Consider the following 18,364-nt stretch of genomic DNA (forward strand, 5'->3'; position numbering starts at 1 on the left):
GTGACCGTAAAGCGCTTTTAACTGCAATTGCTATACAAAAATGCTCTATTTTATAAATAAAAGATCATTTACCATTTCACAGTCCCTTGAATGCAATTCAAAAGCACACATAAGATAAATTTCCCATCATTTATATGGCTCTGACAGAATATATCAAATTATATTAACACTGACCACGCAAAAACTAAAAGATATTAAAACATTTCACTTATCTATAAACCCGTGTCTGCATGTGTGTGTGTGTGTACCTGAACGTCCTTCAATCTCTGTTCCATAATATGGTACTCCGTAACAGCCGTCGATGGGATGGCCAGCTTGGCCTCGCACTGCTGTAACCATGCCAGCAGCGTTGATATAGTCTCTTTGTAACGCGCCGGGGGCAGGCTGTCCAAAACTAGAGACGGAGAGGAAGAGACAGAGAGAGTCAGGCGATCTGTAATCACACAGGTTGTTAAGGCACTGCACAAAATTGTGAATATGTCAATTTGTTCTTAACTACCACTGAAAATTTTTCATAAATGCTAAATGGCCACTTGAGGCTGGATCCAAAAGTATGTCAATTCCCATCATAGACTGTATAAAAAGTGGATGCCATGACACCACCTCAAAAGTTAAGTCAAACAATGCAGTGCTCCCCCTGGTGGCTGACTGCTGTATGACTCCATGTTTGTGGATGGGACTTTGGCCAAACTAAGACACTAAGGAAAATATTTTTTGTCAATATAATACTGATGACAAGTGTCCATTTTTCTGAGAAGTTTTTTTTAGTTGTTTATTTGACGCTATAGAAGGATATGACATCACGATGACTGACAGCTGTCACGATAACCGCTCTGCGAAGAAGTCCCGTAAGAACTTGAGAGTAGAAAAAAATTAAACGAAAACAAAAGTGCAATGTATAATCCAATAATCCTTTGTAACTGGTGGCGGTAGAGCAGAGTCGAGCAGTATTAATCAAACCCCAGTGAGTCTACGGAAGTTTGGGCAGGTCATCAATAACACGGGTCCACTCTGGGACAGCGTTGAGTAGAGTCTGGCTCCAAACTCACAAGATGGCGCCGGCATTATCCTTGGAATTCTTGAGTCAGATTGACCAATGGAAAGAAGTGGAGACGTGCCGTCCATTTTTGTTACAGTCTATGGTTTGGACATACGTCTTTGCCTGGGACAGTCAAGAACCTCGAACAGGTTTGTCTTTAATATATAAACAACAACTTTATTTACTTTGTCTTTTTTTACTTGCCTGTCCGGTTTTTAACCCCCAACTAGAAAGAACTCAGTGAGGAACAAAAACCCCTTTTGCTGGGATGCGGTGGTCTATTCTGGGATGCTGGGAGTGGAATATCTGGCATCCCTCTAAACTGATTATGTGTTTCCATATGGACTGTGCATATTGAAGGCTCTTAAAGTAAAGTGTGAATGCTTTTGAAAATAATGCCATGAATAGCTTTTATGTAGCAATTAACTTAGCTAAGCTGAACTCTTGATATGTGGTAGCCAGATGACTCATTTTGACTTATGTATTTGGAGCAATTAATGCTTCTAAGACTGCATAGATTCAGTGCATTCGAATACAGAGTCCCTGACAGATTTGAAATAAACTGACTGAAAGAAATGCGCCAGCCTGACCTGGACTGACTTCACAGGAAGGAATAAAGAGATAGAAAAACACATCATTTAATTAACTGGCAAGTTAACCACTGTTACCCTTGGGAATACGCCACAGTAATCTGTGTGCGCATGTCTGAATATAGGCCTATACCCAGCCATGTGTGACTGGTTGAATCTGAGTGTTGGATATCTCACCCCTGGCGTGGGTGAGACGAGCCCAGTGTGTCTCTCCCAGCCTCTCTTTCGCTTTTAGTGTCTTTCCCAGCTGTGTCATTTCCTCACTCGCTACATTTCTTTTTTTGTTTTCCCATTTATGTTCTCCGTCATTGATATAAATAACAATCTTCGCTCATTTTGCGAGTGCCTTCCAGATTGAGTTTCTCGAGTCTTGACGGCTGCAGCTTTTAGGTTCCTAATCTTCCTTGTTAAGTCTCGTTGTCATTGTTTTTGCACAGGAATCCAAATGTATTTGAACACACGCAGAGCGTGCCGCCGCAAATTGGACTAAATGACTGCCTGATGCTCTCAATAGCTCACCACGAAGGCAGGTGCAAAGGTGTACGCACATCGCACATGAGTCACTCAACTTGTAAATCACCTCTACAGCTGGCCTAGGAAGTGACAGGCACTCACAGACGCTTTCCTTTTTCTAGTCTTCATTGCTTTTCAATGGGTACATTTACATGGACAATCGTATTCTGCGAAAAATTGCAATAATAGCTCAATTGGGGCAAAAATTCCTTATGTAACCACCTCAATCAGAACAAATAACCTTTGATAAGACTTTCAATCGGACTAAATTATCTTATGAGCTCACAATAATCATCTAAACCACAGGTTTCAAACATACGGCCCGTGGGCCAAAAGCGGTCCGCCAGAAGGTCCAATCTGGCCCGCGGGATAAATTTGCAAAGTACAAAAATTACACTGAAGACATAAAAGGGCCTGCTATTCCTAGGGTTCACACAGTTTTGGTAAGAGTTATGGACATAACACAACATTTTCATATCGATAGCATCTTAGCATAATTGTCATATTTTAACGTTTTCAGAAAAAACAAGAAAACAACCCAATATTTAGCAAGCACATTGAAATTTTTAATGATCATTGTAACCATGGCCAAAATATGACTTACGCAATCATGCTATGAAGCTAACGATATGTAATGTAAACATTTTCATGACATACTTGTACTTCTTTGCGTTAAAACAAAGAAACATTTGGAGTTGCTGTTATTTGTAGGTTAATACGCTATTGTGTTACTGCTCCGGGCCCCCTTGAGATCAAACTGGGCTGTGTGTGGCCCCTGAATTAAAATGAGTTTGACACTCCTGATCTAAACTCTTCATACGGGAATGAATACGTGCGTTCCGCTTGCCTCATGTGGAAAAGAAGAAATACGGTGGCCGCAAGGCAATAAGCTGCTCGAACAAGCGTTGAACAAAGTCGAAATCAGTGTAAACTTTTTAAGGACCCGTAGTTTTTCCCCATTGATCATGATTTGTGTTGATTTAAACATGAACATTAACCCCCACCGCCCCCATTACGACTTTTTGCATCAATAAAACTGAACACAGAAAACACATCTGCTTGCATGTCGACGTATTAGCATGTCGCAGTGGCTAGTTGGTGGCTCTGTTATTAGTGGCCGCTCAAATTTGTGGATTCGATAGAGGTAAAGCCAGCAGATTGCAGTGTTTTTAATTGTATTTCAATGGTGAAACACGGTACTTTACGGTGATGATTTTAAATAGGCTGCACATTTCCCCACTGTGGGATTTATTAAAGTAACTGCTTGAGAATGGTTTTGTCAGTGGGTTGAATGCACAGCACACATTATAGAAATCGCTTACGAACGCGCGTAGATTCTTTTACATGTAATTGGTGATCAAATGAAATATATACTCGTAATTATTGAGCCATCATCTGCCTTTAAGTTTCTATTTGTAGTGACAATAGAGCAGCGCTGTTCTCCCAGCAAGAAAGCAAATAAGCCTGTTTACCAATTTATTCAATTTATTCATCTATTCACATTTAGCAAGGGATTTTCAAATCAGCCTTGGAATTGAAATAATAACTAAAATACAACAGTGCGGCATAATAGGTGATGTATTCTTTCAGATCTAACGAGTTTCTACAACACACATCGAACTGTGCTGTGTCCAACACATAAACAGCGGTAATTGGAAAGGACTATGGCAACATCTACCCACACTGTGAGACACTGCTGCAGGCTGCCAATGTGTTTGCGTGATCTCGGAGCACTTCTTCTATTTTCCCAACAACCGCAAACACTGCGCCGCAAGTTGGCTTACTGTTGCTCTAGTGGGGAGAGACATTTGCCACTCTCAATCTGTCTGGTACAGTGTGTGGGCTACGGCGAGGTGACAAGCCTGACTTTCAGCAGCAGGTACCTGAAGATTCGCTTACATCCCCGTGAAGAGCTGAGGCCAGAGCGCAGGGTGCCAAGGTTTGGGGTTTTGTATTATACTTGGGCTGACTTTTTCTGTAGTGTGAATGGTTGTTGTCTCGCTGTGTTAGTCCTGCAATAGACTGGCAACCTGTCCAGGGTGTAACCCGCCTCTCACCCGATGACAGCAACATTCATCGGTGTTGAGTGTGTTCCCACACTGGTGATTGTATGCTCTCCTTATGGGCGGTTTATACTTCTCCCAAGAAATGTAACTATGTGTCACGGCGACGCAGACCACAAGAACTGTGATTGGTCCAATTGGTAGGAGCACATGATGTATTACCGGCTGCTTCTCCATCTCCGCAATTTTCAAATTGATTGTGTTGGATCAATAAAGATGGACCACACCGAAGAAAGATTGACTGAGGAGGTTCGAAGGTACAAGCATTTGTACGACTCGTCTTAGGAGAAATTTCTTGCGAAAGTTTCAGTTGCTATTGTTGAAAGTGGAGCAGGAAGTAGAAACAAAAATTAACCCAACTGACAAAAAGACACAGCGCCGACTAGCACTAGCTAGCTAGCTAGCGCTAACTTTTACAGAGCGAGCTGGACTGACGAGCGGACAAGTATACATGGCTCGCACTGGCGTAGGCTACGGCATCAAGTCCCACAAAGGCAAAAACCATACTTTAGTCTCAAGGCATAGTCTCAGGGCGTTTATAAATATGTGTTATTGTGTGTATTGTGTTTTTGTGAAACGTGTCCAACTTCCTAGATGTGTTCTTTTCCCGCCCGTTTTATCGAGGATGCTTCAGGGAAGAAACATATGTGGACCTGGGACAGCTAGGTATCCCAGAGTTCTGCGCCCTCCCGTCCTTCAGAGTCAAACTTGTCAAATCTAAACTACCAAGCAGGAAAGTCCAAAGTTCATGAAATTGGTTTTGTCTCATTGTCCTGTCAGCTCTTGTTAATATTCACTTTTTACTCTTGTCAGTTTGTCCATTTTCCAACCTGTGTTCTTGACTCTCTCTCAGCTAGCCTCCAGATAGTCTCTGCATTGCCCCAGATTACCTTTTCCCTATGTTGGATTATCCTTCATTGTGAGTATACCTACAGTGTACCTTGATTTAAGTTCCTTAGGACCTGCACCACCTTTTTTGTTTTTCATCTCTAGTAAGTTTCATTACCTTTTTTGTTTCTCTGCCTGCCTCATTCCCTATAGGTCCTCTCTTTCGAACTGAAAACATTACTCATGGTTGTGAACTCTTTAAAAACATGAACGAGAAAATTTGCTTGAAATGGTTAAGAAGTGGAACTCCAATTCCAGAACATTAATAGTAAAAAAAAAACACTAGGGCCAGAGGCAAGTGATAAATGATCACCACCAGTGACAGCTACGGCACAGTTAGGTTTATCTTGCTGTTTTTAATCCGTCCAGCCAGGCAGTGGCCTGGGGAGTTACCAACACGCACTTCATTATTAAATAAAGTAATGCTCACACTGCATTACTGGGCAAACTATAAGATGATTATCTAATGCTGGCTGACACGAGTCGCTGGCTGACGTTGCTCATTTAAAACCTTTATTTCATTATAAACGGTTTATTTATCCATTCAAGATGTATTCAGGAATATAAATAGATTAACCTGTTGCCCAGGTTAGGTATGTGAGGATATCATAAGACTCTAAACTTAGGGTAGGAACAATTGCATCCTTAATTTGAATGAAAAAGGTCAAAAGTGATAATAGGTAGCAATGAAGAGAGGGAGCGGCGTTATATGCTCGTCATGTTTTAAAGAACACATAAATACCATTAGAAACTTCTGGAAGACTTTGGTGTTGACAAAACGTATTGCTTTCATTTTTTGGCTCACTTGTGCGGCTGTGGCATTTAGAATTTGCTACAGCCTCGATTCGCTCCCGTTCCATGTCCGCAGCGGCTGAGGCTCATGGGTATCGCAGTACAAATACCAGGGCAAAATTGGGGGACAAAACACGTCGTCTCTCAAACAAAGCTAATAACTTCCAAACATAAACCTACGCGACTGTTAAAGTCCTCAGATCCTATGTAGAACTACGAGGAGGATATTCTTGATGGAAAACAGAAAGAAGAAATACATCTCTGGAACTGAACACACTAAGCCACAAAATGTAAACAGCAAGCAGTAGGTTTAATGAGTACTCTGGGACAGACCTTTTCTATAAAGAGACTGTTCATATGTCTCGTTTGAAAGTCCCGGAGCTCAGGTAAAAGACGGACAAAACTATCCCAAAGAGACACAAAACCGCAACGACGAGGCGCAAAACGACTACAAGGGGACACAAAATGACCTCACAACAAGCCAACAGGTCAATGAGCGGGCAGGCAGAAGACATTTAAAACTACAGCTGAACAAAAATCTGCCAAGAAATGACAGCAGCGAGTGTGACGCAGCAGATGCAGCAGACATAAGCTATAATTAACAATTGCAGACGCAACATTGTCACAATTTTCTTTTATAATTTTAATGAGTAGAATCAAAGGATTTTTGACTGCTTAAATCAGAATCAGACTGCTTTTGTCTGGGAAGGAAAGGTGTTGTTTGTTTTTGAACGGCTGACACATTAGGTTCGGTAAGATTCTCAGGCGTGTCCTCTAAATTTAGGAAAGGCCAGGATTTACGTTGTTGAAACAGGAGGCAACTGAGCAAAGATGAGGGCACGGGGTGTCGATAAAAAAGGTCAACTCCTGTGCTCCGCATTAGACTGGCTGCGGTAAATCAGCGTGCCACGGCTCTCACCCAGTGTCAGCTGCCTTTCTCTTGCCCTCAGGTCCTCGAGGACCTTGTGGTAGCGTTCCTTGAAGGCGTCGATGTCGGCGTCCAGGAAAGCGGCGGTGCCCTCGTCGCCCTCCTTCTCGCCCTTCAGCTCGTTCAGCCGCTTCTCCAGGAGGTCCACCTGGGGCTGCAGGGAGGCCAGACGAGCCACCTCCTCCTGGGGACAAAGAGCGGGGTGAGTCAAGTCAGTGAGTTACACTCCATGTACCTTATCCTATTAGGATTTTACTTTATTTTAGCAGGTTTTAGTAGTTGCAACTTTATCTTAGGTAAGTCCATACATACCAACACTAGGTAGAAGACAAAAATAGGAAAAATAATGTAGAAATAGAATCTTTCAGCAGTTAGAATGAACAAATGAATAAAAAAAGTACTTACAGAAAAGTGCTGTGACAAAAAGAGGCATGGAAGGACACAGAAATTCAAACAACCCAGATAAATAAAGATTGCGCATTAACAAAAGAAATTAAGAAACTATAAAGAACTTACAATGTAAAATCAAAACTGTACACAACAAGTAAATTGAAGCCAGAAAAGAAACAGACACTGAAACGCCTCCATTTGCAGTAGAAGCTGCTGGTTCGCCCTCACTGTGTACCTGTGTATATTTTAGTGTATTCACTTAATTTTGTTTACCTAGGTCCATATACAGAATGTTTGGACACTAGTGCAGTTTTTGGTATTTTTACCAAATCGTAAAAACGTACTGAAGTTCCATTTATATTATCTTATATTATGAATATGGGCTTAAAATGCAGCTTTACTTTGAAGGTGTTTTCAGCCAAGGTGAAGGAAGCGTAGGGGTTGTGTTGCAGAAGATGGGTCCATTGTACATCTGTACTGTGGAGCACCGTTGGCTGAATCTGAGCAGGCGGTATATCCCCGTACTTGAGAATTCATCCAGCTACTTCTGCTCCGTCTCCCATCACTGGCTAGTCCCCCAGTGCCATCAGAAGCTAGGCATGTTCATACATTTGATGACGTGTGCTTTGGATCCCCAGACGTTCTAAGCCCTTCTCCATGCTTTCGTCTTCCTGTCATTCTTCTACAGGTTGTTCTTAGTTTCCATTGCAAAGAATACTGTTCCAGAACTAATCTGGCTAGCTTTATTTTAGCTGTTCTGGTCTTTCCTTTATCTTCATGTTATGACAGGGATTTTCTTTACCACTGAAAGTATGCAGAGATCTTCCACCAGTGGTTAGCAAGAAGGTTCTGGATTCGAGCCCACCGTGCAGAGTTTGCATGTTCTCCCTGTGCCTGCATTGGTTTTCTCCATGTGCTCTGGCTTCCTCCCACAGTCCAAACACATGTGCAGTGTTTTAGGTCGACTGTATGTGTGCATGGCAGTCAACGGTTGTTTGTCTTTCAGTACCTTTTAGTGCCTAGGACAGGTTGCCAGCTAGGTCAAGCTGTTTTGCCCTAGCTGGCAACCTGTCCAGGGTGTACCCTGCCTCTCGCCCAACGACAGCTTGGATAAGCTCCAACGACCGTCTAGAGGACAAGCAGTAATAGATAAAGAATACGCATTATTTCTCCGAATGTACCAAACTGTTGATTTGGCCTTTCCAAATGTTCCTGCTCTCTTTCTGATGGCTTTGCTCCATTGTTGCAGCCTAATTATGGCCAGCTCCACTTGCTATTATATAACTATAACCCGAAAATGAATCTACCCTGAGTAGGACCGCGGACAAAGCGAGCACTAACTCACCCGGCATCGGTCCAGTTGTATCTTGAGAGGCTCCGGTTCGGACGCGGGAGGCGCCTGGACTTTGAGCCAGTTCTCGCTGGCGTCTACCGCCTGCTCACACTGCTCGTACAAGTTGTAGAAAGCCAGCACCTGCGACACGGACCCAAAGAGAGCCGGGGGAAAGAGTGAGGGAGAAGCGCATTTTGAAATAAAGGGTGAAAAGATTTTTAATGAACACCACGGTGCCGGCAAACACCTACACAACACCTGTCTTATTCCGCGAGCTCCTTCATATAAGTCAAAATGACCGTACTATCCACACCTGTGATAACCTGACAGTATAGGTTTCACTTTGTGAAGTGGTATAGCTGAAGAAGACAGCCATACCACTTATCAGCAGCTATTCCTGTAAATATAGCACATGAATAGCTTACATCAGTACCTTTGTCTGATAAGCCAGCCATGCCAGCCTCTCTGCCAGCAAGGCACAGAATCCCACCCAGCGCTGGTTCAGCTGCTCTGCTGCCTGGGCAATGTCATCAGCACGACTCCCCTCTGGGTAGGGGGAGGCAGAGAGAGAGAGAATGTGACACATACATACAGTACAGCGACTAGTGATACATGCTTCTCGCAAAGGCGTGACTGTAGGGGGGCAGCGGTAAATACACAAAACTGTCTTCTGTAGGCAACCTGCTCTACCTGCTCACTAATCGCACGGACATAAATACATATCCCCGTGCATTCATGACATTTTTTTTTTTTTTTTTTTATGTAAATGGCCAATTTAAAGCCCCCGTAAACTCCAGCGCCTGAAAAATGAAAAACCTCTGAGTGGTTTCCAGGAGGGAGAAATCAATGCGCGAGTTGTACCAAGACGGATTCACACCTCTGTCTTGAAAAGGGCAAACTGAACCCCATCGGCTGGATGATAATTGGACCTGGGTAAGACAGCATCCTGGCTCACATCTCACCTGGCGCCACACAAACAGGCTAGACGCCGCGTCTCTTTCCTGTAATGGTGCCTCGATTATGCATAATGTCAAGCGCTCGGCGGGTGCTGCTTTGGCGTGAGCTGGATTCTAGGTAAGGGGAATCGCATGTGACCCTGAGATGGAAGGATGGTCGAAGGAAGACACTGCACCTGTGGTCCGAGTGATATATTGGATTTGTTTTGTCAACAGTACCCAATTTGCACGAATGTGATTTAGCCTTTAATGGGAGTATTTACTTGCCACTGTCGCCTTGTCAGGTTCTAGGGTCTGTAAAGGGTCAGAAACAATCAGGATTGTTTCTAATTTAACATTGAACATGATTTTCAAAGGGAATAAACCCAAAGACTCTTGGTAACTAGACTTTCTTGACATTATAGTGTGATTTTAAAAGACAAAAGACCACATGGCAACCTCCTTGGTACCACCAACAACTTCCTAAAACTTCCTCATGACCTTTTAAAGCATATGGGTTTATGTGAGTAAATTTTTTGCATATATTCCAAGCAGTTCTTCAAATCCTCCGTGGATCCACATCCTATGTGCTCGACAAGTTTATCCAAAGATGTCTTAACAAGCTTACATTCCCAGATTGCATGTGAAAATGTTTCGGTTTCTGTCCAACCTTTGCAACAGTAATAACATTGGAGTTACCGCCTCTATGATACCAATGATCCATGGCTTCATCCGTTTGGGAGATTGGAAAGTTTGCCGTCTTGTTTTAGAGAGGGTCAGTATCTGCTTTTGGTAGACAGACTGGTCCTGGAGATTCTAGCTTGGCCTAGAGGAGTTTAGAGCCGGTTAGCATACAAAAATACTCCAAACAACAGTGCTCTTTTGCATATCTGTGAGATGCAGAAGAGCACTTCCCTTCTGGGAAGGCCAAATTTGAGCCCGTCTCTTCAGAAGTGTTTCTAATCAATGTAAAGAGACAACACAATGTCCCGTTTTGTTTGAAAATCAGCGATTTGTCACGGTCTGATCTTCACAACACATGTTTGTGGAAGTGTACGATGGCACGGACAAAGGAGCTTTCCGAGGACCTCAGAAAAAGAGTTGCCGTTCCTCACCAGACGGGAAAGTGTTAACAAAACCATCTCTAAAGAGTTTACGGAGAACACTGAAGACAACTGGTACCCTCCAGGACCAACAAAGACCACTCCAAAAGCAAGACGCATAAGTCCAAGAGATCCCAAAAGGAGCCCAGGGTAACTTCGAAGCAACTTCTCACACTGGCTAATGTTCATGTTCATGAATCTACCATCAGGAGAACACTGATCAACCACGGTGTGCATGGCAGAGTGGCAAGGACGTTTCTGACCATCGGCAGTTAGATCAACATCATGTGGACACGCCAGAAGACTATTGGGAAACTGTTCGAAATGCAGACACTGTATTTTACCCAACAACTAGTGCTCAAGATTAACATTTCATAAGCACTAATAGACTTGGAGTCAGGAAATATCGAAATGTGGTCTTCGCCTGTCTATGAGATTTATTGACAGTACAAAGAACACGGAACATCACTAGTCTTATCCTAAAAATTGAATTCCTTCCACTCTTAAGGTGGACTTGTTTATTGTTTGAAAGCATGTCCACAAAATGCAGCGCAGAGCAAACATTTCATGTATTTATGTGATTATTTGCTCAGACAAGACAGAGGTTTGTCTCTCCTTCACTTCTAAACGCACACAGCCCTGATCAGTGAGTTGCAGAATGTTCTAGGATGTTTTTGTTTGCCGGAAGGTTACGGGAGGAAAAAAAAGAGTGTTTTCCGCGCTTTCAGAAACCCCAACAATTGCACAAGGACAGACGAGAGGACGGAGGAGAAGAATCCTTGTTCTCCCTCTCTCTTTTTTTTTTTTTTTTCTTTTCCGCCTGTCCCTCCCTCTCTCACTCTCTCTCCATCAGTGTTTCTATGGAGACAGGGATAGAGGGTGGGACAGGTGAAGGCGTTGCCATGGGGACAGACAGGGTGTGCGTGCGTGCATGTGCGTGCATGCATGTGAATGAGGGCGAGCGTGCACGTTACCCTGCTCGACCAGGGTCTGCGCCGTGCGGGTTGCCTCCTGGAGCTTTCGGTACTTCTCCGGTCGCTCTCTTTCTATCGCCTGTGGCCAAAAGGACAGAGAGGCAGGGAGAGATGGGAAGTTAAAGACATTGAGATTGGCGTGCAGCGTCCAATACGCAAGGTGTTAATGCGAAAAAATAGGTGGACCTGGAACTTAAGAAGTCTTTTATCTTAAGCTACGGCGACACTGACAACAACCCAAGGTCATTCATTTTCATTTTCAGCAGAATAAGATCTGATCTAACACACTGTATATTGGAAAAACATATATATTCTAGGACAATCTAAATATGTTAGTCCTGAATTGGACTCTAGGGGCATAATTCCACAAAATCACTGATTGTCTTTGTTGGTGGACACGTTCCCTTTCAGCAGGCAGTTTTTGGTGGTAAGGTAGGTAGTTGTGTTGTTGACTCTGACTTTCTAGTTTGAGGAGTCCAATGATATATGTGCCTTGTGCAGTCAAAGAGATAATATGTCTGTAAAGGTTGTCAGTCATCCAGGTTATGGTATATTTAAGTGAAAAAGACCAACCAGAAACAAAGAAAACCGGACTTGAATCCAACATTCAAGTAGTTTCTTCAGTTCCAAAGGACTGTTAGGAAGTTTCAGTTTGAACAGGAACATATGCAACTACCATCAATGCAACAACCAGATACTTGCCTGTAATTGGAGGAATCCATTCTGGTCCTGTTTCCCTTAGGATGACAGGATCAAGACGCGTTTGTCCAATGATAGGTACGTATCTGGTTGTTGACAAACCCAAGTCAAGTGACCTTCTGATTGGTAACACCATCAGAAGTTCCTATTTAAACTCCAACTCTCCACAGTCTGTGAAGGTTCTCAGTCATCCAGGTCACGGTACGTCCAAAAAAGCATTCAAAGAAAGGCAACTGGACTTGTAGAGTTTTTTTGAGAAGACATTGCACCACTCATCTGAGTAGCTTCTTCTTAACTGGAGAGAAGCTGAAGAAGTCCAGTTGTCTTTTTTAAACGCTTTTTTAGACAAACTCCCCACAGGCCTTTTAGAACTAAAGAAGCTACTTGGACCTTTGGGGAGTTGGGGTTGAGGAACCTTTAGGAACATTTGAGTGTGTTGCCCAGGGTTTTGTATTGTATTGTTCAATTCTTTCATTAGGAATTATTTCTCATTTACACCAGCACGAGCACTTTTTAAGTAGGGCTTCTAATTAATTACGGATCTGTTACAGTTAATTAAATATTATGCTTTTAGTTCTAAGAAAATGTCAATGTTCTTAATTCCATTAACTCAACACTGCTCTAACCCGTATTTTGTAATTAATAATGGATGAAAGAAACGTTTAATATGAGTGGGTTTGCGCTTACTGACGAGGAAGCAGTTCAAGTCTGAAGTGGCCCCTGAGCTTTATAGCGCTTTATAGTGGATCTTAGATGATTGTTTTGGTTTTAAGAGAACCACCTTTGCAGTTTTGGTTCAGTCCATAATGTGCTATAGTTAGTCACCTCCAGTCACCTCCGAATGTGGTCAGTAATCGGATCTCTCAAATGCAATCTCAATGCGCCCCTATGTATATCTTTACAGGGCCATAGTGTAGTATTCAGCACCGAAACAGCCAGATCAGGGTTGCCTCTCCAGGATGCAACAAGCTCTTCCCACAAATTGCCTTAAATCAAACAGTGCAACACAGTCGCAATGAGTTTCTAAGGAGCTGTAAATGGTATGAGGTGTCATTGGATAACCATTACTGACATAATCCAAGACAATCACGTACCAAAAACTGTGATAAAAATGTCAAAATAACTCTAAAAATTGGGATTCTCTTGTTGTAACGGCTAAATTATCACACCAATGTAATAATTATTGCACAGTGATATTTTTCTCAGGGGTTGGTGCAAGGAAAAAAATAAATATATATATTGGATTCATCATTTGGACTCAAATCAATGCTCTTCTGGGTCTGCCGGGAATGGAAAAAGTGTTTGCTAACATGCGCGCCCGCAGAGTCCCAATCTGCTCTTCAGGCTGTGTTTACGGATCGTTTCTTTAATGGGACACTGCTAGCCATAATTGGACGTTAGATCCCCTTTAAAGAAGAGAGAGCTATTCATTAGTCTGTAACAGGTTGTTTCCTTGTTTTATTGCTTGCCGCGCTGACCCTGCACAAGTCGGATATGTGTTTATCTGTCACGATTCCAACTGATTGACATGTATAAGCACTGGGTGCGTGCAAAAACTCATTATGGAAACTTCTCTGCACCTCATATCACCGAGCCACACTGGCGTTGTCCTGCATACGTAATCAAGGCTACAGAACACCCCCCCCCCCCCCCCGCTATATGGAAGCTAAAATTTATTTCTGACCCAACTGTGCGATCGAACCTTATTATTTCAGCGTCGTGGGCCTCGGCAGATTAGGCTCCGCGGGGCGCCGCCACCGTCTCTTACCTGCACTTTGTCGTGCAGCTCCTGGATGCTGCCGTCCTTGCGTGACACCGAGAACTCGGGGCTCTGCAGGATGGCCTCGCCGCGGGTCATGTAGCTGTGGACCTCTGTGAAGTCGACGTCGAACCTGACCAAACACACACACATAACTAGGATATGACTAACCTATATAAACATCACCTGAACTGAAGTGAGATGGAAAATTGTCTTAATTACCTCATTCAGTTAGAGGGAAAACAAAATCAGCCAATTAAAATCAACGACTGTAGGGGTCCATTTTCGCCTTCCTTCAGTAAATCTACTAAATTTACGACTGAACTACTGATTTACACATCACAGGGACCGCTTTAAACCCGCCAATACACGGGAAAACCATCTACTGAGACTAGATGTGGAAGAAACAATCAGGTCCTTTATACAGAGGGCTATGTCGCCAATTAAAAAAAAAGATTTACTCGTCGTCTGTGAGCAACATCTGCACCGAGGTCGTGAAAGCAAGACACCGCGATACAACAGTTCCCCAAACAATTAGATGGATGTGTGCAGCGGAAGCAGAAATCACAGACACGTGAAGAGCGACTGACAGGCAGCTGTCAGCGACGGATAAGATCCCGGCTGCCAAGTCAGCGCAACTCATCAGCTCATATCTGCGCTGGGAAACAGGAGATTGAAGTGTGTGAAAAAAAAACACTGACTATCATCTAATATCAAGCACATTTGTCTAATTTTATGACAAGCTGTTACGGAAGAAGTGATGGAAAGTGGAGATGAGTTTTATTCGCTATTTTCTTGGTGTTAGTTGCGTTCGCGTCTGTTCCTCCTGACTTATATCTTCCCCCCCAGACCATAATCAGTACTCCTGATCACTCCATCCTACACCGACAGTCTGATAAAGGTTCATATTTTGCTTGTTTACCAATGCTTCTTGTACTTGGCCTTAAGGTTTTTAGAGCTCGATCAAAACTAGAGGTGAAAATTCTGTGTCATCCTCAAGCTCTGGTCCTCTACCAGAGGCCTGGGAGTTTGAGGGTTCTGCGCAGTATCTTAGCTGTTCCTAGGACTGCGCTCTTCTGGACTGAGGCTTCTGGTGTTGTTCCTGGGATCTGTTGGAGCCACTCCCCCAGTTTGGGGGTCACTGCCCCGAGTGCTCCTACTACCTCGGGGACCAAGCTCGCCTTGACCTTCCACATCTGCTCCAGCTGTTCTTTCAACCCTTGGTACTCTTCAACTTTCTCGTGTTGTTGGCGTCTGCTGGTATCGCCGCATCCATCACCACCGCCTTCTTCTGCTCTTTGTCTACCACCACTATGTCCGGTTGGTTGGCCAGGAAACTGTTTGTCAGTCTGGAAGCTGAAGTCCCACAGCACCTTGGCCCTGTTGTTCTCAGCCACCTTCTGTGGTGCGGCCCATTGGGGTTTGGGTGTTTCTATTCCATACTGGGTACAGGTGTTCCTGTACACTATTCCAGCCACTTGGTTGTGTCTCTCCATGTACACTGACTCAGCTAGCATCTTACACCCTGCTATTATGTGCTGGACTGTCTCAGGGGCATCTTTGCATAGTCTGCACCTTGGATCTGATCTACTCTTGTAGATCTTGGCCCCTTTGGCTCTTGTACCTAGGGCCTGTTCTTGTGCTGCCACACAAGAGTCCAGCCTTTTCCAGCCATTGGTAAAAAGCCATTGGTAGGTCTTCTATATATCTATATATATATATATATATATATATATATATATATATTATATGGAATGAAACTTTGAATATATGGAATGAAACTTTGAATATATGGAATGAAACTTGAATATATGGAATGAAACTTTGAATATATGGAATGAAACTTGAATATGTTGAATGAAACTTAGAATATATGGAATGAAATATTAAGATTCTTTAATTCATTCGAATTGGCTCGAGGTCAGCAACATGAAGTGGAGACATTTGACAGAATCAAAGCCTTTCCTGGCATTCTCCTTTATCCACACCTACTCCTGTGCGGCTGATTAGGGCACTTAAGCCCGTGCACCACCTTAAGTCACACGCACTGCCTTTGCAAGGCCGGTGTGGGTTTCCAAAGGGACGTAACACAGTTGATAAAAAAAATTGAAAAGCCAGGGTTCAAGTGCAAAAACACAAATCAGTTTTCAAAGGAGATAAAAGTGGTGTACCATAAAAGCTTGCATAGGTATTTCTCAATAGCAAGCAGACACTGTCAGTATTGGCATATAATGGAAGATCATTTTAACCACTGCAAAGGGGGAAACTGCATGTTGAGGGGTTAATCTATGCACTACAACTGAAATATCCCGTTAATTACACATATCTACACTCTCTATGTGCAATGAAAAATACATATAGTACTCAGCTCTGGCTCTTTAAATGGGGAACAACAAAGCTAATCTAGGCAACCGACAACAGACGGCAGGTAGGGAGATGAGGGGCAGGGGTCAGCGTGAGTCAGTGAGAGGGAAATTCATTAGATGAAAAAGAAGCTAACCTGCATGCTAATATGCTGAACTCTAATATGGAAGCAGGTCGTTGTCTTAACAATGCACGCTGCAGCATTCTGAGGAACTTCCAAATTCTAGGGAATGGATGACTCCACCTTTGAATCTGCAAATGATAGTCTCAGACATAACCCACTGTGGAGAAATGTTTTTTTTTTTTGTTTTTGGTGTTTCCTTTAACTACTACGCACAGTAGATCCAAGGGGAGTTTATTTTTTAATTAATTACAGTCGCTTTCGATTCCTTCGCACAGGCTGCTGCCTACCTCCCATCCATTACACACTGAAGGAAGTTGACAGATGCCTGCGCTCGCTTGCATTCTAATAGAGCAGTCCTGCACGAAATCCTAGCTTCATGACTGTTCTAATGTTCAGCTGGTGGCGGTGGTAATTCAACCGGATGTTCATTTCGGAGGATGTAGTTTGTGGTGCCGGATTGATTTAACCGCTTAATCTGTTATTTGGGCCAGCCCGCTGACTAGAACGGGGTTGTCACGAATTCTTCGATTCTTAAAATACCACATTTATCCACTCCTTCTTCCATGCCTGATTGGAAAATATGGAATTTGTATGAAATACTTTTAATTTCAGTGGTCGCCTGCACCTACTACACAAAGCTTTTATCGGCGTACCTTGTACCTAGGTAATTTTAGTTTTAGTGTCTTTCCTGCTTTACTCTGAAAAGCTTATTTTACTTCCTTTGTGGTTCACCTGTATGACGGGTGGCTCCGCCCCTTATTGGTTTCACCTGTGTCCCATTACCCCGTCAGCCCTTGTGTGCATATATAGCCCTGTCTCTGCCTTTGTCAGTTTGTCGCCAGTTCATCCACGAATCTACTTCCTCGCCTGTGTTCCCTCGCTGTTCCTAGGTTTCCTGCTTCTTTGTATCACTTGACTTCTTCTGGGTTGAAAGCTCAGCCGTGAAACCTATGAAACGTCTTCCATTTAGCATTTAGGTCTTGCTTTTGGGGTCCTCTCTTTTCCTGCTACGCTTGACATTCGCCTCACTTAAATGCAAAGGTTTAGCCTTGCCAACTGACTGCAGTGGGGTGGCCGTTCATGAAGATGAGACTTGGCGAAGAACGTTTCAGATTAGAATGCATTCATTTTCACGAGTGTACCTAATAAACTGGCAAATGAGTATAAGTGACACAGCCCAGGAGTGTTTGAAGCGTCAGATAATTAATTTAACCCTCTGCAATTTAGATTAGCATTTAAAGTAGCATGAATGCAAGCACTAAAGTAAAGTGCATACGTCTCCACTAGAGCACGGCGCTTAAGTAAATGTGCTTTCTACCACTACACTACGTATCCACTTCTATGGCCGTCCGCTTCTCTACTCACTAAAACTGCAGAATCATTTTCAGAATCTCCTCATATGCAAAAAAAAATTGTAGGATGGTCTTCTATTATAACCACCACAGACTCATTATCAGCATCTGCCATCACCTACCTGCTGAGATAGGACAGCATGAACGGGTGCATGTAACTGAACACGTCACACAAGTTAGAAGGCACGTGAAAACCCGCTAATTCAGAGTTGCCAGTGCAGCAGCAGCAGCGGCGGCAGCGCCAGCTCAAGCCCACCTCTTCCTGAGCTCGGAATCCACGACCACTTGTCTCTTCTTCTGCGGCGGCGGCGACTCCCGGGTCTGCCGCACGGCCGACACCTTCTCCCTCGTCGTCACCTTGGTGACGGTCGCCGTGACCGAGTGGGTCAGCTCGGACTGCTGCTGGGCCACGCTGACAGTGGAGGACAGCTGAATGTGAAGAGAGACGTTGAGACAAACTGTGTTTAGCTGCAAGGATCTGCTTTGACGTCTGCACACATGCATAGTCAACAGTGCCT

The 18,364-nt window shown here is 43.5% G+C and overlaps 1 protein-coding gene across 1 annotated transcript in view; it reads right to left on the reverse strand.

The window, feature by feature from the left end:
* The window catches only part of dmd (dystrophin), a gene marked incomplete at its 3' end in the record, with an annotated part of 278,458 nt that overhangs the window by 100,142 nt on the left and 159,952 nt on the right, over positions 1 to 18,364 (reverse strand). Inside the window, exons 19-27 of the mRNA XM_084574167.1 lie at positions 18,103 to 18,275; positions 17,969 to 18,004; positions 14,016 to 14,139; positions 11,549 to 11,627; positions 8,970 to 9,082; positions 8,549 to 8,677; positions 7,219 to 7,227; positions 6,805 to 6,997; positions 249 to 394 (exon numbers count right to left, since the gene is read on the reverse strand). Coding sequence (XP_084430293.1) covers positions 249 to 394; positions 6,805 to 6,997; positions 7,219 to 7,227; positions 8,549 to 8,677; positions 8,970 to 9,082; positions 11,549 to 11,627; positions 14,016 to 14,139; positions 17,969 to 18,004; positions 18,103 to 18,275 — 1,002 coding nt within the window. The remainder of the gene's footprint in view (positions 1 to 248; positions 395 to 6,804; positions 6,998 to 7,218; positions 7,228 to 8,548; positions 8,678 to 8,969; positions 9,083 to 11,548; positions 11,628 to 14,015; positions 14,140 to 17,968; positions 18,005 to 18,102; positions 18,276 to 18,364) is intronic.

Source organism: Chelon labrosus (genome assembly GCF_963514085.1).
Source record: "Chelon labrosus genome assembly, chromosome: 24".
Taxonomy (NCBI): Eukaryota; Metazoa; Chordata; class Actinopteri; order Mugiliformes; family Mugilidae; genus Chelon; species Chelon labrosus.